Below are 21,446 nucleotides of genomic sequence, written 5' to 3'. Positions count from 1 at the left end.
AAACATTCCCCCTCTTCCTGCTCCCAAATCTGAAGTTCATACACAGTGTTCGCTGGGAAAGATGACTTTCATTTGTCTTCCAAAGGCAGTGAGGCATGTATATTAGATGCATGTATGGCAAAGGATAATTCACAACTCCCACTACTAGAATGCTGTCTCTGCTTGGGTGATGCTTTCTGGTGGAGGGGGAAGCCATTTGGCTGGGCTCTCAGGTTGGATCCTTTCTTGAGTCCAACAGGGGAAGCACTTTTCTTGATGCAGGGTTGGGGCTGAGGGTCATCCTGCTTAAAGGTTTCTCCTTAGTGTAGCTCTCTTTGAGTATCAGTGTCAGGTCTCAGGTGAGTGCGTGCCTTTGCTCCAGGCTGAATGCATTATCTGCTGTTCTTAGGAGCTCCAATACCGAGGTTGATGGAAGGAGGAGGAGGAAAAGATCCTTTCCTTCTCTCCTTTGGGGGTTGCTCTCCCTATTCTGGAATCCTAAACTCTGGAACTGAGTTGTTATTTTTATAGAAGGGCCCAAAGGGCACCACTGATTTTCTCTGAAAACCACAAGCTATCTCCTTTTTGATTCAATCAGAGAAGTTCCACCTCATAAAGGGATCACAAGGGGTAAACACGCTTTGCTTACATAGCAAAAGCCTTATCCTTTGTGACTCCATGGTTGTGGGGTGGTAGGAAAATTCCTTAATGTCTACTTTATACTTTGTGATTTTGGGCCCTCTGTGATATTATACCTGGGGAAAGGGAAGCAGGAGATAGGGCACCCTATCCCTTCCTCCACTTCCCACCCTCTTACATGAGAAAGGACAAATAGGAAGCACTTTCTAAATCATGACATGTTAGTACAAATATATATCATTATTCTCTATAAATAACAGAAATCAGGGCAAGTTGTAGGTTAAAAACCAGGCAGGCAAACAGGAATAAGAAAGATAAAATATGGAAGGATGGGACGAAGGAGTGGGAAATATGGGACAGAAGAGTGGTCATAAGTCCTGGCAGATACGATTCAGTAGATCTTGAAATGAAGGCCAGAAAAGACAAGCGTGACGAGAAGACATGCAACGAGTGTCAGCAATGTCTCAATCCCTGTTCTGTGTATCAAGCCAGAAAATTTACATGTATCATACTAGACAGGTTTTGGGGCACTGCAGCCCCAAACTGCTTCTTCCTGTTCATCCTTTGTTGTTAAACGATCAATGACACCAGGAGGGTGATGTCTTGACTTGCGAGTAAATTGGATTTAAGTGAGGCAGGGCTGTACAACATCATCCATGTCACTCTCTCCTCCAGATCAGAGCAAGGACATGGGTGCACATGACTAGAAGGAAGAGGTAACACTGAACAGATAAAGATGGATCCTCACAGCTGGGTCCATCATGCCTTCCTTCCCCAGGAAACTCATAATTGGGAAAACTCATTATGTTGCAAGATTGAAACTGCCTGGAACTCACATCTCATCAGTACCTTTTGCTTTTCTGATTGCACTCTATGCCTGGAGGTTGGGGCCATGGGCTCCAGGACCTTGATTTAAAGAAGGAACTCTGCTTTTCTCCCCATCTATATGACTTTTAGATGTCTCTGGAACTCTGGTTCATGCACCCAACTCCCTTTGGAACTTCCTTTTGTGTATTTTCTTCTCCTATTATATTGTCAGCTCCTTGAGGACAAGGACTGTGTTTTTATTTGTATTTGTATCTCTCTGGCTTCACCACAGTGCCTGGCACACCATAAGATTTTTATTGATGCTTATTGATTTTTCAATGACTTTATCTGAAGATCTTTAAGGATGGATTCCCTATACCTAAAATGCACAAACAACTAAAAATAATAGCTTACATTCATATAGTATGTATAGCTATGAAATGCATTCATACATATTAGGAAGGAAGGACTATTAAGTACTTAAGCTATTAAGCACTTATTATGGGCCAGGCACTGTTTTAACTGCTTTACAAATATCGTCTCATTTGATTCCTTTAGGAACTCTGGGAGGCAGGTACTATTATATCATTTGAAATTCACGATGATGTGAGGGACATAATTCCAGTTTTTTCTTCATTTTATAGATCAGAATCACAGAATCTCAGAATTGTAAGAGATTGAAGCATATGGATATAGTAGAGAGCTGCTAGGGTAAAGGAAGATCTGAGTTTGAATCCTTCCATAGACACTTACTAGTTGTATGACCCAGGGCAAGTCACTTAGCCTCAGAAAAAAGGGGTGATATTAGCACCTACCTCAGGGTTTTTGTGAATATCAAATAAGAGAATACATGGCGAATACTGTGCAAATCTTAAGGTTTTATATATATATATATATATATATATATATATATATATATATATATACATATATATATATATATATCCAAACCAATATTTTTTGGGACAGAATCAATTAGTTTCTTTAGTTTACTGAATGTCCAGTAAAGCAATTCCACCAATATAGCTTTGAACTTGCTATTCAATTTACAATCTAAACCATTCTGCATCAGATCCTGCTGAATTTGAACCTAGGTCTTACTGATTTGGAAACTCATTACTACTTCTCATTCTACCCCATACCTGAATAATAATAATAATAATAACAGCTGATGATTATAGACTCTTTTAGGATTCACTGTTTAGTCATTTCAGTTGTATTTGACTCTTCATGACCCCATTTCTCCAGATGAAGAAACTCAAGCAAACAGAGGTAAGTGACTTGCCCAGGGTCATGCAGCTAATAAGTATCTGAGGTCAGATTTGAACTTGGGAAGACAAGTCTTCCTGACTCCTAGTCTGGCACTCTATCCATGGCACCATCTAGCTGTCCTAGTGGTTTACACGTATTTATCTCATTTGATCCTTGCAGTAATCCTGGCATGTATGAACTCCTAACTTGTAATGGGCAGAATCAGGACATCTTCTGACTCCAAGTCCAATGTTGCTTTTTCCTACAGACAGCATGGTATGAACAGAAGCATGGAGCAGTGTGCTACTCTGAGAGGCAAATTTCACTGGGCATGAGAAAAACAAAGGAAGAAAAAATACTTTTCAAGTTACCTTTTTTTGGCTGTGAAGTACAAGGATAAACATCTAAATGGACTCAGAATGGTCAAATAAAGCACAGAAAAGATGCCTTAAAAGTAATCATGAAGTAATTCATTGACACTGAGAAAGCCAAAACAGCATTATCATTCATTGTTTGGGTGTTCCATAAATATGATATGACCGCAGTGTTTCTGCAGGGGAATGGAAGAGAGTATCTTTGCCTACCTACTTAAATCCTTTTCGCAAGTCATCACATGAAAACATAAATTAAAAAAAAAATCTTTCAACTGGCCCCTTCATATCCTTCAAATCCTTTATAGTATAATGACCTCCAACCAGCCTTCAGATATAACTGATAAATGTGGCATAGGGTCCAAGTCCTGAATCTATTTGTGAACTCTCCCTTCAATGAGAGATAATATCTACTTATGTCATGAGGGCACTGGAGACCATTAACTATGTTATCCAACTTGATAATCAGTTCTTAGGACCACATAGCAAGAAAGACACAACAAAATTGGAGGAAGTCCAGGAAGAGTAGCTAAAATAACCAAGGGGAAAGAATTGCTTTCATATGAGAAGAAATTAAAATAGATTAGAACTTTAGGAGATATGAATGAAGTCTATCGCATAAAATCATGAAAAGTATGAATGGAATGAATTTGGACTTGCTAATGAAATCTCCACATTTTAAAGCTTGGGAACACACTTGGAGCTTGGATGATATAGTTTTATAAAGGAGGTACCTTTATATTTGTTTCCACACATACTTGTATATACATGTATATACACACATATATATGTTTGCTAGTATCATAATAAAAATGATTTCTAAAATAATTTACTTTAAATTACTTGAAAGGCTAAGGAATATGAAAAGTGCATATTATTTTATGACTCATAATGATTAACTACACAACGCTGGGTAAAATGTGAAACAGAACTAAATTTCCAACATACCCTCCACTGTCACCTCACTGAAGTTGGTTTGAATACTTCTTTAACCTCTCTCCTGAAAGGAACTTGGGTTAGGGGAGGAAGGAGACTAGAGAAACATTTAGAAGAAGGTCAAAGGTAGAAGACTATGCATGTGGACTTAGAAACTTTTGTCTCAGATTAACACTTGATTTTAGCCTCAAGATCAGGTCACACAAAAATGATAATTGAAGTATAGTGCTTTAAGGTTCACAAAGTGCTTTGTACACATCTTGTTGGAGGCTCGTTATCAACACTAAGTGACAGATGTGTGATCAGTTTGTGCATCAAATGTTTGCTCATATATGTACTCACACAAATCCATTGAAAAAGTGGAAACATTAGGCAGAGAAAGCTCTTCCTTGCCTAGGAAAGAGTAAAATCTTTGGAATTTATTGCCCCACAATATAGTGTTAAGGGAGAGATGGAAACTAGTTTAAGAAGAGACTAGATAAATTCAGGATGATAAATTCTAGACAGATTACTGAGTTCAGTATCATCACAGTACATTTCTAAACATTTGAGACTAATACAATGGAGCAAAAGAACTGTGTTCTCTCTCAGCACGTTTTTTGGTGCAGTTGTCTGATACAGAATGTTAATCTGACCCAATAGGGCAGTTCTTCTCTTCCAATAACAGGTGTTTAGGGACATCCTTCATGGACAGTTGGAATTTCTACTTCTTCTGACAGTCCAGCACACAGACAAATAATTTCCCAACTCATTAAGAAAACCAGAGAGACATGGGAGCATGCCACAATAAAATGGTGAAAGAAATCCTAACAGAATGCAGCATCTGGTTAAAGGCCATTATACTGAAATTTTCATGAGATTGTCAGTAGGCTAAGAAACTTCAAAATGGCAGCAAATGGAAAATAAGTACTTAGAACAGGTTGAACATTGTTGGCGATTATCTTTTCAGGGGCAATGAAAACTACAATGAAATAACATGAAAGTGATGCTGGCAGGAATAAGAAAGCCCCAGGGGAGAAGAAATATGAAAAATGTAACAATGATCTATGTTATAGACTAATAAACAAGACAAACATGAGGTTTAAGGTATCGAAATCAAGGTTTTTAGCATTACACGTGAAGCTGGTACTCAGGTTGTAGACAAAACAAAGCTTGATTTACTCTCTAGAGAGAAAGATGCCAGTAATGAGTTAAAAATTCAAGGATGAGAACAAAACTGAACATATATATGTCCAGGAAGTATTAGAGTGTTAGGAGAGGAGGCATTTAAGAGCCAGATGATCCTCTGATCTCTATAATAAGAAGGTAGATTATAACAGCATTAAGAAAATGGCCAAAGAAGATACACCTGGCTGTACAATTGGGCCTTTGTGGTAATTCTTATGTGGAAGTTAGGATAAATAAAAGACAAGAATAAAAATAAGGAGTGAAATAGTATGTCTTTTTTTTTTTTTGAGGGAAAAGGAATCTAATCCTTAATAAGATGTATGAATTCCATTAAGTTGAATTACATATTAGTCCAAGGGTCAGCAAACTAATTGTCAGTGGGCCTGATGAACAAAGAATACTTTTGTCATTTTAAAATAAAGTTCTATTATATTTAAAAATATAAAAACTATCCTTAACTCCAGGCCTGTACAAAAATAGACAGAGGGCTACCTTGGGCTATATGGCTTGCCGATGTAGTTACCCCTGGACTAGTTGATCACACATCTATACAACTGTATACATACACAAATTATAAGGTTATGAACAAGAATGACAACTGACCGCTACATAGCACTTTAGAGTTTACCAAAAATTTTCCCAAAGTAGTCCTGAGAAGTTGGTAGGTGTGGTGGGAGCCATGTCCCAGGATCTCTGCCATGTAGGCTCAGCTGGATTTTTGGGTTTGCATTTTTCCCTAAAAGTCTGGGATACTAACCTTGACTTGTGACTCATTCAGAGGGCTAAGGCTCAAGTCAAGTAATGAGGCTTCTTGGCCTAAAGACATACAGAAAGTTATTCCTAAAGGTATACAAAAGCCAGCATATAAGAAGGCAGCACCCTTCAGACTTTGAGTATGTCTTACTGTAGTACAAGTCACCATATGCATCTGCCCCAACACATTATGCTAACCAAACATATTTCCCTAAGAGATGAGGGCTGTGTCTACCAGGACCAGTGTTTCTGATTATTTTTTCCATGTTATAGTTAATTAAATTTCTTTTTTGTAATGATCTATAGGTGACACATTTTGTTTCAATGCTAAGCCTGAACCACCTGAATAAGGCTTGAATAAGACCTGACCTACAACAATAGTGCAAATATTATTATCCCCATTTTACAGCTGAGAAGACTGAGATTCAAAGTATGATTTTTCTCAAGATCACAGTAAGTGTCAGAGGTGGGTTTCAGATGTGGCACTTGGAGTCATGCTGTCTGGTGCAGCTCTTACCACTTACAGTTCTTACATTTTATATGGCACAAGTCAAAAAGACAATTCCTAACTCCAAGGACCTCACGCTCTCCCAAATAAAATAAAATTAAAAAGAAAAAGCTTCCTATGTGTCCATCTTCTTTTCTTTTCTTTTTTTTAAAGTCCATATTTAACCCTTCCACTATGGAGCTGCTTACAATACAGGGCCAACTTTAAGCCGCACAAAGAGAGAGGTGTATGGAGAATTTGAAACAGACTAAAGGGATAACCAGAAAGATAAAGACTTGGTGGAAAAAAAGGGAGGCAATGTGGTAAAGTGGATAGGATCCTGGACTTGGAGTCAGGAAGCCTTGGGTTCAATTTCCACCTCACACACACTGGGACAGGAGGCCAATCAGAACCTCTCTGGCCTCCATTTCCTTATCTATAAAACTAGGGGGTTGGATTTGATAGTCTTTAATGTCTCTTCCATTTCTAAGTCCATGATCCTCTAATCTATCAGGCAAATATGAGAGAAACAGAAGTCTTTAATTTGAAGAAGTCAATTTGTTGAATGAAGGTCAATCACACAGATTGTTTTCTCTCTATTACAACTGAAGCTTGATTAAGTAAGAGTGACAAATTTCTTGTTAAAATGTGAATTATTTGCTCCTTTCACAAGTTGTGATTTTTCTCTAGATTCTTTTTACTTACCTCCTACCTGAGTGTGGAGAGAGAAATGACACACAGACCTGAGCCAGGGAAAAATGAAAAAGATATTGAGGGACATCAGAAATCTCTTTCACTGCCCTCAAATAGAGGGCAATGTGAAAACACAGTCATAGAGATTTCAGATACTTGTGTCTTTAAATAGATCTAGAACAAATTACCCAGAAGGAGAACAATGAAGTCCTTATTTTGGCTCAGAAAGAAAAGAGATTAGATTGTATCAGAGATGTAATTTTCATAATCCCAATTTCCCTGCCTTTAAATTCAGATCCATTCAATGACCAAATCTCCATAAGACTTAGAAAGCACATGGGAAATCTTTAGTTATTCCACTGCACATGAAATTTTAAACTATCCTGTAGGAATTATCATGCATGTGGACACTAAAGCCCAAAAGGAAAATAAAAGGAAATTCTGGAAGCAAACCAGTTTCCTGGTTTAGTATTTGTTTTGCAAATGGGTTTTTTCCCCCCAAAGAATTGCTTAAATCAGAAGAGAAATATACAAAGAAGACATAACTCATGTTTTTACGGCATTTGTAGATATACAAAGCATTTTTCTCACAACAACCTGGTAAAGTCGGCAGTGTAAGAGTTATCGTGCCTGCTGTAGGGACAAAGAAACTGAGGTCTATGGGGTTAAGTGACTTACCCAAGGTAATATAGTCAGAGCTGACATTCAAACCAAGACCTTCTTTCTGCCTATAAGAGCAATGATATTCTATTACATTTCACCTAGTAAATCCTAATTAGACAATGGATAGATCAAAAGAAACCTATGTACTTAAGTGTAGGAGGATGGGAGCTTTTCTTGGGACAACCTAGTTTTAGGGATGAGATGAAACTTCACAAAGAAAGACCTGGGGTTACTGTTAAGAATTCAAAACTAAGTTAAGAAGAAATTGATGGACAGCAAACCTCCCCCTCCCCCCAAAACCCCAAACCAGCCTGGATAAAAGCTATCAATCTGAGCAAATAGAAAAATCTAAAACTTTATTAGTCATCCTTGTGTGAAAATTTCAAGCGCTTTTAAAGACTCTCCTCTCCATGATCTCTATTAACTTTCACTGTTGATAGGGAAATAGAATCACATCTAATGAGAATACCTTTGCTATAGATTAGACTTCCTAACCTTTTCTACGTTGAGGACCTCTTTGGCAGTCCAGTGAAGGCTAAGAACCCCTTCTCAGAAATGAATAAACTAAATTAAAATAAAATATGCAGAATTACAAAGGAAGTCAATTACACTGAAATAAAGATGCATTTTTTTTCCTTGTTCAATTTCACAAACACCCTGAAATCCATTCACAGAGCCCTTGGACTCCAAGTTAAGAATCCTTGCTATAAATTGTTGTGAAGCAGCTAGCAATAGAACCATTGAAATAAAATCTTTGCACTTCTGTTTTATGCTCCCCAATTTGTATTCTAGATGTTCTACTTCTGAATGGTGTCTCTCAATACTTCTCTTGATGGGTACAAATGTTTCTGGGTAACAATAGTACTTTTGCACAATGCTTAACTAGTCAATGGCAGACTTTGTAGGACCCATGAATTTGGATTTTTCCACTGGAATACAATATCGTGTGCTGGTGATTGGTTTATTTTTTATGCAGAGAGACATTCCTATGAGCTGGAGGATCACAGAATCATAGATTTAGGGCTGGAAGGGCCCTTATCTGCCTTCCGTTATAGAGATAAAGAAAATAAAGCCCAGAAAAGTCAAATGATTTCTCCAAGGTCATACAGACCTTAAGTAGCACAGATAGGATTTGAATTTGAGTCTAGATATCCTCCTTTTCAGTCTGAAGGGGAAAAACCTTAAAGAATTAGCATTATTATCCTTTCATATATTAATTTCCAGTACTAACCAAGTAGTCTGAAGCTAAGCAGAGTTGTTTTGTTGGAATGAAAGACTCCTTTGGCTTTATCACAAAGCAACATACACGCTTCCTTCCCCCTCTTCTCTCTCCCTCCCACCTCCCACTACACATATACTTAAAGGCTTCTCCATAATGCATCAGCAAATTTACTGTGGTAATTTTAGCATGTAGTTTACTACCTTGTTGCTTCCTCAGGAAGGCTAGAAAATAGAACGTTGCAGACCAAGCAACGTCTGGCTCATGGGAACAAATGCATATTTGAATACAGAGATTAGCCACAATAAACATTTCTCTTTTACTTCAGTCTTCAGACTTACTTGATGTAGTATGGAACTTTGTTTGGTGAGATTGCCCTCTCCCACGGACCCTGGACAGAAGCTGAAGAAGAAAAAGAAAAAGAAAAAAGACACAGAGGTCAAGTCCAAAGCAAACAGGAAAGACAACATTAATCTTGGGAATTACAATTTTACACTGATACTGGTCTATTTGCTCAGTTGTCCATGAAGGAGGGAAGGATTAACCTACTGTTCTAAAATTTCTGTCCTGTTCTAAGTGAAATTGAACTCATTCAGCCATAAAAATAAATGGAGAGAGAGAGAGAGAGAGAGAGAGAGAGAGAGAGAGAGAGAGAGAGAGAGGGAGAGAGACAGAGAGACACAGAGAGACACAGAGAGAGAGAGAAAGAGACGGAGAGACAGAGACAGAGAGACAGAGATAGAAAAATAGATAGATAGATAGATAGATAGATAGATAGATAGATAGATAGATAGAGACAGACAGAGAGAGACAGAGAGAGACAGAGAGATGGAGACAGAGAGGAAAAAAGAAGGAAGGAAGGAAAGAAAAATTGAGGAAAGGAAGAAGAAAGGAAAGAATGAAAGGAAGAAAGAAAGGGAGAAATGGAGGGAGGAAAGAAGGGAGAAAATGGAAGGAAGGGAGAGACAGAGGAAAGAAGGAAAGAAAATAAAGGAAGGCACTTTCCACAGCCAAATAATAGGAGAGAGAAGAACTCAGACAAGCAGATAACTGTTTCTTCAGTGCCTACAGTACTTCTACAAGTGCATCTCAGTTTTTTATTTTCAGTTTGACTATTCTTACTGTCTCAATAACAAAAATACAATTTTGTTTGTTGAATGAAGCTAAGCTGCAGCACCTTGATTTGCTTATTTTTCTCCTGGCTTAAGTAGAGTCCAATTTCATTTTTATTTCCCACATTATTAACTGTGTATATATTTTATGGGCTTTCTAAATTCTGGGGACCAACATAATAATTTCAAAGAGGGTTTTCAAACAGTAAGACAATAGCAGTGCATAGCAACAGTTTTCCCAACCTAAACTCTTTCAGCATTAATGAAACTTTTTTGTAATAAACATTTTCTACGAAAATTACTACAGGTAAAATTTAATTATGCATAATGGGAATTCATTATCCAAGGCCTCTATTATGTTCTAATGTAGGCACTAATCTTAAAACTTTATTTTAATACTTAGAGCTTATGGAAATTTCAAAGATTTGAGTATCTCTAAGGAACATGTGTGTATACTGTAAGATCTTTTTATTTTCCTTGATGTGAAAATAATCTAGTTTGGAGGAATGATAGTATTTTCTGAAGAATGACATCATGCTGAATGTAGTTTCAAAAATTGATGCAATGTCTCTTGGAATACAAAGAGAAGTAGCAATAATGCTGTACCTAACTATTTTATCTACACAAACATCTTCCCATATTTTTATCCACAAATAATTAAAAATACAGCTGCTGTTAACCATTACTTACAAGAGATCTACTGTGTGAAGAGCTATGATATAAATAAATCTCACAACATAAATTAGTCCACAGTACATGAAGATGTAAGACAATGGTGGTGAAAATATCCTTGATATGTTATGTGAGCAAACAGCTTCACATAAGTTATCCTCCTTCACTGCTACACAATCTGAGCAATACATTTTCAAAATCTTGGTTTTATAAAAAGCAATGTGGTGATCTAATAACATAACCTTTTAACAAGATGTGCTGCTTTATATACTGGCTATATGTCATTAAAATATATGGGAAATCAATCTATATTTAACTAACATTTGTGGTTTCCATCTTAGTAGGCACTCAAACTAGTTAACAGAAAAGTGACATTGTTTTGAAAAACTGTTCTCTCTAGTTTCTTTCTGTTCTCTCTAGTTTCTTTTATATCCCACTCTTGAAACATAGATAAATAGACTAGGTAATGAGCTGGCATCACCGTGGTAAAAATGTGGCCCTTGATTCTCTGATTCTTTGATAGACCAAAAAGAAAAGATTTCTCTTGCTTTGCTTAATAACAATGACAGAGACAATTAAACAGCACTTCTATAGCACCCATGATAACCCAGATTTGAACTTGGGCTTTTCTGACACTAGGGAAGCTAGGTGGCACGGTTCTGGAGTCAGGAAGACTCCTCTTCCTAAGTTCAAATCTGGCCTCAGACACTTATAAGGTAGATGATCCTGGGCAAGTCACTCAACTCTGTTAGCCTCAGTTTCCTCATCTGCAAAATGAGATGGAGAAGGAAATGGTAAACCACTCCAGTATCTTTGCTAAGAAAACTCCAAATAGGATCATGAAGTGTCAGATGTAGCTAAAATGACTGAAAAATAGCAGCTTCCTAATACCAGGCCCAGCACTTTATCCACTGTGCCACTTACTTGTATGAGAGAGATTAAAAACCCATTTAGTTGGATTCCATGACTAGCTATTGGTCTATCAGCATCTACTCTATTGGAATCAGAATACTGCAGAGCTGAATGGAATAACAGATGTTGAAATGAAAAAGAGAATTTCTTCTTAAAAGAGCTATAGAAAACAGTCCACACTTCCCTATCACAATGTTTATTACCATGAATGTTATTTTTCCTCAACCATAGACTCCTCTGGTATGGTAATAATGGGTAAGACCTTTCTTTTATTACTTTTGAATCCCTCTCAGAGATGTCTATTTAAGCATCATAATTGTAGGCTGTAAATGAAGCTCAGTGGGTTTCTGCTTGACCTATACAAAGTTAGTTCAAGCAAATAATATAAGAGAGAGAGAGAGAGAGAGAGAGAGAGAGAGAGAGAGAGAGAGAGAGAGAGAGAGAGAGAGAGATTGAACCAAAGTAAACTGAAAGGGAGACTCCAACTTTGTATTTGGAACTGTCCTTGGTAGAGATGCATTATAGCAGAGTGGGAAACAACATTAAGTATACTGGAAAGAAGACCTGGTTTTCAATCTACCTCTCCTCTGTGACCAGGGGCAAAGAACAATGACTGTCGGAGCCTTGGTTTCCTTCATCTGTAAAATGAGGATAATTATAATAGGATCATAGATTGAGAGCTGGAAGAGATCTTACAGGTTGTCCAATACAACTTTTTAATTTTATAGATGAGTATACATGTATATGTATACATACATATAAGCATATATGTTCACGAACATGTAGACACGTGTAGCAATATATAAAACTTAAAGTATAATGCATATCTATATATACACACTATATACACAGTGCTTCCCAAACCCTGAAGAGATATGTATATATATATGCCAACTATTATTCCTCAGAATATATATACACATACATATTTAGAATATGTATATATTTAACCGTAACAATAAGTACTATAGGTGTTGATCTTGGGCAAATTACCTAACTCTCTACATTCATTTTACTCTTTTGTATACTGAAGGAGTTGTGCTGGATGGGCTCTAAAGGATTTGTCATTCATATATATCACTTTGCAAATATTAAAGAGCTATATACATATTAAAAAAAATGATGGAAGGCCTAGGTTAAGTTTTCCAAATGCTATGTTTAAACTCTGTTTCTGCTTTTAAAAACTCTTTTCGAAAAGTTTAATTTTCAAATTCAATTAAAAAATACAAAAACTTTTGTTTGTATATTTGCTGGTTTTCATATTCAAAAGAACCGTATGTTTTTAATGCATAACAAACAAATAGAAAAGAAACTTTATTTTTCCCTGAGAGATGTCTTTTCCTTTGCTTCACAGTTCTTAAGTTAATCTAAGCAACAGTACTGTGGTCATAATTTAAAATCCAGAATTTTTTTTTATCAAGAACGTCCTTAATACATTAAAAATACCACTCTCCCCTCCCCCCAGACAAATAGTTTCCTTTCACTGAAAGAAAGTGCTTTAGAAATAGAGCACAACTGGATGATGGTTCTGTGTGAGCAGATGTGGCATTCCTTCTCAAGAGATTGTTGCAGGGCTCTTGATGGTAAATATATTGGTCTCCTGGATGATTCTGGTCTCAAATACATTTAAGTTGGTCAAATATGTGGAACCTCTCACAAGTGTGTCCTGAGAATCATCATCTCATTTCTGGCAGCAGTCCCAATGTCAAGAACAGCTGTTTCTTATCTCAGGGCGCCAGTGAAAGCGTGCTATCCTTTACAAAGCAAGTTACGTAATAGACTCTCATATCTTTAATGCCCGGTGTGTCCATTTTTAGTAGTCTATCAAAAGCAAATTTATAGGAAATCAGTTTTTATATGACACCAGGCTGTCCTCTGGCATTTTCTTATACAGATGTTTTCCTCACTTCTAAGTGTAATTCAAGTGCATCTTTGTGATTCATTCTCTAGAGTAAAGATCATCCTTTATCGTACTGCACCAGCTACCATGGGGGTATTGTCTACTGAATTTAAATAGCAAACGACACACAAATTTACTTATTGCAAATCAAATTTAAAGTTTTCCCATTCATGATGACTGCCCTATGTTATTAAGAACATGAATGGTCACTGCTCTGCTTTCAAAGCTTTCCTGCCCTAGAGGTCTTGTTATTCAACATTATGCCCAAAGAGATTTCTAAAATCCCAAACATTGTCTATACTATTTTAGGGAAATTCTTATTTGAAACCATTTTTAATGCATAATGAACAGAATGTGCCAAAGCTCTGCACCCTGGAGTTAAGCCATATTTTAATCGACATGGGGGCCAAACCAGAAAATTAAAAAGAATGCTAATGTTATTTAAACTGGGCCAGAATAGCCCTCTCAGGAATTCATCCCCAAACACGTTCATTAATCCTGCTGGATCTGGGGGGTTGATTACCTAGCAGGGTAAATCAAAAGGTAGGGCAGAGATAAGTTAGATAAATAAATATGGAGCTCACTTAGAGTACTGGGAAATTGAACTAAGGAGAAATACATTTCATTTCCATTCCGTTCTATTGCATTCAATAAACACATGCTAAGCATTTGTAGAAGAGGTTTTTTAAACTGTTTTGTTCATAACACAGCATTATTCTTTGCCATGAAGAATGAAGTACAGGAGAGTTAGGATAATTTCCCATGTGATTGTAAACCTGAGTTCAAGATTCAGATAATTCTCAGGAATCTCACACATGTAATTTCAGGTGTTTCATATAATTCATGGCACACCTGGTCGGAAACTCACTGTCCTGTGGCAATGCCCAGAGGGAGGTAAAGTTTAGGTAAAACATGGCTCTGGCCCTCATGAAGTGAATTGTCTAGTAAGACAATATGACTTATGCACAAAGACCTATAATACATGACCACCTGGGAATGGGGGGGAAAGAAAGGTCCTTAGAGAAAGTGACATTTTCCTTGTGCAAAAGGGATGTGTCAGAATTTCACACTCAAAGAGTGGGTACAGTTGGGGGAGGAGGGCTCTAGGCTAGGGGGAAGAATTAGGTCAAATGTACTGTAAGAATGCACCAGGAACATACAAGGGATGATGAAGGAAGGCAAGGGAACAGTTGTTGGGGATAATCTTTTCTTCAAAATGTCATGTACAGGAATGCAAATTCCACTAGTATGTAGAATCTCTTATGATATTTTGCTGGAGTAAGAATAGGAAATTCAAAAAATCATCAAACAAACTGATAAAAATTTGTTCCAAAGTTAACATTATAGAAATTGACCACATCACTTTAAAACAAACTTCTCTGGACTGATCTGAGATGTTATTTTAAATTTCCTAAGATTAAAACATTTATTTGATTAAAAAAACCCAGAAACTCTAATTATATCCCTAACATCACTGTGCACTTACTCTATGATCAATGTTGAATACCATAGGGCTTAATAAAAATGAGGAAGAAGAATTCTGAAAAGCACAATTACCAGCATCTCATACATTTTGATGTGGAATAACATTATGTATCAAGAAGATATACTTATATGAGGAAATCCAGGAACTGGATTGTGGCACTAAAAGTGTGGTGGAGTATTAGAGTGTTATTTCGAACCTATTTCTAAACAGCAAGAAAGAAATGGAAACAATGAGTATCTTAGAAAAAGTAATGGTTCCATCTTAGAATTAGTGATAGAAATCAGGAAAGCTGGGCAGTCTGAAAAGCAACCTAAATTTCAAAAGAATATATTTCAAAAGGTTCAGAGGAAAGGATTGGCTAGTAGAGGAAAAGTGGCCCCAGAGGGATAAGAAGCTAAAGAATGCAGTTCTGAAGATATAAACAAACCAATTCCAACTAGGAAGGAAAAAAGAAAACTGTCTAAAGAGACCTATGTAGATGAAATCAAGGACCAATTTAAATATAAATAGGCATACAAAAGATAAAAGGCAAGGACAGGTAACAGAGGAAGAAGAGTGACAGGGTCCTGAATGCTAAAGAATGGAAGGAATTGAGGCTGGGGATGAACGTTACTATAAGGAGACCCTTGGGAATATGCCAATTTGCATGACTTCAGTGATTGGATTAAAGAGACTGGAGCTGCTGCCTGATTATTGGATGAATGGACTCTAGTCATGAGAGCTTCCTCCTGCCCCGATGGTGTATAAAAGTGAGGTGTTTGCACTTTCTCCTCACTCTATTTGTCACTGTATTTCCAGACCACAGTGTAGCAGAGCATACCTTCTTTCAAGAGGGGTGGGGGTGGGGTGGGGGAGGACCTCACATGGAATGAATAAAAAAGCATTTATTAAGTTGGTTAGTTGGTTGGTTGGTGTCCTTTGTTCTCAAAGAGGACCAAAACGACATCACCATGATAAAGTGAAGTTTCAGTGTGTCCCATTGTGGCTGATCAGACCAATACGACTTCAGAATGCTCTAGCACAGATTGGGTACAGATAGTCTGTGGGAACATTTGGGGTGGTTACTCTAAATTTGTGAATCCTACATTTCCTTTGTAGTCTTTCAATTCTGCTTTGCTCATAGAGCACAGCACCTTTTCCACCCATCTGAGTTGTGCCATAAAGCACTGGAGTTACAAACAGAAAAAGTAAAGGGGATCTTTGCCCACAAGGAGCTTACATGTTTTTAAAAAATAAGTTTTTATTGATATCTTCTGTTTTTTGCATTATCATACTTTCCCCATGAATTCCTTTTCTTACCCCTCCCAGAGACCCATGATATGACAAATAGTATTTTTTAGAGAGAAAAAAAATCACCATAACTAATCAATACATTGAAAAAGTCTGAAAATGTGTAATACCTGTGGACCTCCCTGCTCCATAAAGGGGTAGGCTGGGGATGTTCTCTCAAATCTCTTCATTCAAGTTCTACTTGATCTTTGTAATTTTGTTACTTTTATTTTTTGGGGGAAGTATCATTGTTCTTTCCATTTACAATGTATCTTGTTTTCTTGACTTTGCCTACCTCACTTTGCATCAGTTCATATACATTTTTCCATGCTTCTCTGTATTTATCATGCCTAATTTCTTACAACAAAGTAATATTCCATTAAATTCACACACTACAATTTGTTTAGCTGTTCTTCAACTGGTACCTATTTTGTTTCTAATTCTTAGCTATCACAGAAAGTGCCATTATAAATATTTTGGTATATATTTCTTTGAAGTATAAACCCAGTATGGGAGTCTTTAGTTCAAAGGCTAGGAACATTTTAGTCATTTTATTTGCATAATTCCAAATTGCTTTACAAAATGGTTGCACTCATAGCTCCACCAACAATATATTTGTGTGCTCCTCCAACACTGACTACTGCATGTTTTGGTGATTTTTGCCAGTGTGCAGGGTGTAAATTGAAATCTCAGGAGTGTTTTGATTTGCACTTCTTTTTTTATTAGTCATTTAGAACATTCTTTCATGTGTTAGGTAATATTTTGCAATTCTTGTTTTGAGAACTATTTTATTCATCTCTTTTGACCAGTTATCTACTAAGGAATGGTTAATAATCTTTTATATATTTTAAAATTTTTATATATCTTGGAAACCAAATCTTTAAGAGAGAAATTTGATATAAAGATTCCCCCCCCCACTCACTCAACCATTTCCTTTCTTATCTAATGTATTAATTTTTTCTGTGCAGAAACTTTTCAGTTTCAAGCAATCAAATTTATCTATTTTGTCTTTTGTAATCGCCTCAATCTCTTGTTTGTTTAAGAATTCATTTTCTACCCATACCTTTGAGAGGTATGTGATCTGTGTCTTCTTTTTTTTTTTTTCCAGTAGGATCTTTAGTATTAAGGCTGCATGTCTATTTAGAATGTATTGTGGAATATGGTGTAACGGGAATCTTATGCTTTAATAGGGAAAGACAAAACCCATAGGAAAGTTGTGGCCAGGAAGGGACACTTCATTTTTCTTTTTAGAAAGTTAAAGGAATAGTGAATGGGATTACAGGATATTAGATTGTTATACCACTTTCAGGAGCAATAGCAGAGATGATTTGATCATGGTTCCAGAATTGGAGAACTAGAGGGTGGGAGAACAAATTTTGAGGTGGAAATGCTAAGTTTGAGGTAATGGTGAGCTGCCAAATGAAAATATTTTGAAGCTAGCAAATGAGACATACGGAATTGGAACTCAGATAAAAGTACAAGATTATGAGTGTAGACAAAATAGTTAAATCCATGAGAAAGTATAGAATGAAGTCTCTAAAGGAGAAAGTGAGAAAAACAAAGGGCTAAGAATTGAGCCTTAGGGAATGTTGACAATTCATGAGTTGTAGAAAGAAGAGTCATTAAAAGAAACCAAGAACAAGTTGAGAGATTGGAAAAGAATCAGAAATCATAGAAACCAATAGAGGAGGAAATTTGAAGATGGGCGGGAGTGGGGGGGGGGTTGATCAATGTTATAATATGTAACAGAAAGATCAAAGAGATTCAGGATGGAGAAAAAGTCACTGGATTTTGATATAAGGCTATTCAATAACTTTTGAGAGCACAGTTTGCTCAGAAGTGGTAGGAGCTTTAGCAAGGAATTAAGTGAGGAACAGGTAAAGAAATTGAGATAATGGTTCTACATGAAACATCTAGTGTCAAAAGAAAAGAAATATAGGCAGAGAAATTGTCTAAAGAGCAAATATAGTGTTTGCTCTTAGAACCAGTTTCTCTTGGCTTTATTTATGTATTTTTAAAAAGTAATCTAGTGGCTTTATCATCTTTTTTTCTTTCATTTTATGTGAATCTCTTCTTATGTTTATTTCATGCTTTAGGAAGTTAAAGTGAAGAGCAAACTACAATAATTAAAATTTTATGTTGTTTAATAAGACCTGGGGTTGAAATATACTGATAGGCAGTAAGAAAGAAATAGGAAAACGAAAATGTGTATTTCACTGAAATTGCTGTCTGTGAGGTTTCTATTTCCTCTTAGTGTGATGCATAGAGTGACGACTGGAAGTACAGGGCTTCTGTAATTTAACTGAAAGGCCAAGTTGCATTTGAACACTTTTCAAAACTATTAAATTGAAATAAGGGCAGCACTTTTACGTCTATTTCATATATCAAAAAAAGGTTGATAAAATCTTTAAGACCACTTACTAACTTTTGAAGATGGGCAGATTATTCATAAAGATTTCAAAAGCACAGAAAGTTGGGAAACCTTCCAGAGGAGAAGGCTACATGAGTTATAAATGAGATCTTCAGCATCTGCAGTATCTGTGGAGATCTTTATAGCCAACTAGAATGTCTCACCACTAACACCCTGCAAATATATATTCTGTCACACACAGAAACACCTAGCCCTCAACCAAACCATATGGTGAACAGAATACTATGGTATATGGTGGTAGATTCTCAAGTCATATTTTAGCATCTAATTAACTTGAAACTATTTGCAAAATAACTGGATGAGAATACTAGCTTCTGCTTGCTTAACAATCTCATAAAGTCTCATAATCAATATTAGATAGGACTGCTTAATTAAGGAGAATATTCAATTGACTCAATCATCCCAACTCAAAAATCTTATTTTGATTTAAAGAACTAAAGCTTCCAAGAAACATGAAGACAAATATAAGAAGATATCTCTGTAAATGAAGCGCTTATTTGATTGATGTGTATAGTATTTTTGCATGTCTCAGAGTAGAATGTAGTTTAGTTTTAATTTCACTGTAAAACTTTGTTAGTACAAAAGTGAAATATAATCACATTCTTTAGGGCATTTTATGCCAAGTTGGGCTACCGAGAATTTAGTCTGGATTGAGAAAGTGCTTAAAGTGTCCCTTGAGGGGAATTTTGAAATAATGTTATTCAGTTAATATCTGATGGACACTCACCATGTACACTGTATCAGGAAATGGGAAAATTTCAAATGAAATTGCACTTGGTATCTTACATGAGGATGGGTAGGAGCTCAGAGAGTAACAGGTGTGGCTCCTTTTAAGATGGAAAATCTGCACGGGATGGAAGGATCATAGATTCGGATCGGAAAGAGACCTCGGAGATCATCTTACCCACTCGAGATCAGAAAACTGAGGCCCAGAAGTTAAGTAACTGCTCAATCTCTTAAAGGCAGTAAATTGCAAAGCCAGGTCCTCTGACTCCAAATTCAGTGCTTTTACGTGAAAATATTTACATGAACTTATGCAGAGTGAAATAAACAGCACTAGAAGAACAATTTGCACGATAACTAAAACAAAACAAATGGAAAACTCAATAGAAAGAGGCTAAACTCTGATTAACTGAAAAACCAATACTAGTCTAGGAAAACAGATAATGAAACATATCTCCCTTTTCTTGGCAGAAAGGCAGGGGACGATTAAGGCAGAATATTGTATTTATTGTTAAATGTGCTCTCAGTACTGGTATTTTTGGTTGACTATTTTTTTTTATTATGAGAGAGGGTTGAATTCAGTTGTGGAGAAAGACATGGCAGAAGGGGAGGAGGGACAGTTCTAGAAATTATTGTGGTATAAAACATAGACATCAATAAATAGTTTTTAATAAGAGTGGGAACCAAGTTTAAATGCCATAATCTACCTCCCATGCTTTGTCTGTGTCCAGCTATCTTACAACTTGAGCAAATCTCTTAACCTCCCTGTACTTCAGTTTCCAGAGCTGTATAGACAGAGGAAATAATGTCCGATAGGATTGTTGTTAACATATATAAAGTGTTTTGCAGATATTAAGTTGCTGCCTATCTGTCTCATTCTATTTAACTTCTTTAGTGTCTTTCCTCAATAGTCCAAATGTAAGAGGCATTACCAGTGGATGGTGACATCTTCCAAATACCCCTGTATGTGAAGGACATTGAGTTGACAGCATCATGCCCCAGAATACTGAACAACTTCCTTAATGAGAACCATTGCCACTCCAAAGGTCACCCTCTCAATCCATACTGGAAAAATCAAGGAGATGAAGAATGTCTACTGTTTAAACACTTGACTAGACAGCCCATTAAGCTAGTCCACTCATACATGTGTCTATAAAAGGAACATCAAATGGCCAATGAATTGAACTAGATTAAATTGTTACCCTTGTACTGACAATGTGGAGGTCATGCCTACCCTAGCTCTGTGCCTCTTCTTTTTATTAATAACACGTAGTTTCTCACTTCTACCTATTTAAACCCCAGGACAGTGAGGAGCTATCAAGTTCATGAAGGAAGGAAGGTCCTTTCTGACTCAGTGCCAAGTAAATCTGCTAGGTATATGACAAAAGTGTGTCTCCTGCAGCCTTCTGACACCCTCAGCAGATTGGTTTGTTTTTGCTAATGTAAAGCACCCAGGATGGCTGCTAGCATAGGTTCTCCGATCTGTTTACTAGGAAAGATAGTTGTTTAAGGGGTCAACAATCTTTTTAAAATTACATTCACTAATTCAGGGGAAAAGTCAGCCCCCCGAACTTCAGATAAAATAGAAGAGAAATAAAGTCCAACAGACAGAGCTCTACTGTCTGAATCAAAGCAATATTACTCTACACTTTACATACATCCTTGGATCGAGAGAGCCTTTACATCTGAGCAGTTGGAGGGGGTGGGGAGATCTGAACATAAGGCCACTCAGATTCTCTACCAGAGAATCAAACAGTCCTTCTCATAAGTGAATCCCCAAAGCAAAATACCAACTCAGAGTACATATACACTTCTTAGAACTAGAAGGCACCACAACTCTTGTGACTCAGTGCCTAATTAGAAATTAGCAAAAGGTGTGAAAATCTTCCTACAAGCACACTTCCCCTAAGCAAGCTTCCCTTAATGGGTTGCATGTGAGGCCTATTAATGGGCAGGGAAGATCTTAAATCCCTTTA

The 21,446-nt window shown here is 36.7% G+C and overlaps 1 protein-coding gene across 12 annotated transcripts in view; it reads right to left on the bottom strand.

Annotated features, from left to right (window-relative positions):
• Window positions 1–21,446, bottom strand: part of DMD (dystrophin) — a 2,329,373-nt gene that overhangs the window by 218,409 nt on the left and 2,089,518 nt on the right. For 11 of the 12 annotated variants that reach the window (XM_072616876.1, XM_072616880.1, XM_072616878.1 and 8 more), the window contains one exon: window positions 9,307–9,367. The exons of the other annotated variant lie outside the window; for it this stretch is intronic. In XM_072616876.1, coding sequence (XP_072472977.1) covers window positions 9,307–9,367 — 61 coding nt within the window. The remainder of the gene's footprint in view (window positions 1–9,306; window positions 9,368–21,446) is intronic. 12 annotated transcript variants of the gene reach the window in all.

This window comes from Notamacropus eugenii, chromosome 5 (assembly GCF_028372415.1).
Source record: "Notamacropus eugenii isolate mMacEug1 chromosome 5, mMacEug1.pri_v2, whole genome shotgun sequence".
NCBI classification, from domain to species: Eukaryota; Metazoa; Chordata; class Mammalia; order Diprotodontia; family Macropodidae; genus Notamacropus; species Notamacropus eugenii.
Note: the sequence above shows the minus strand (reverse complement) of the source record. Positions and strands in the feature narration are given on the sequence as shown.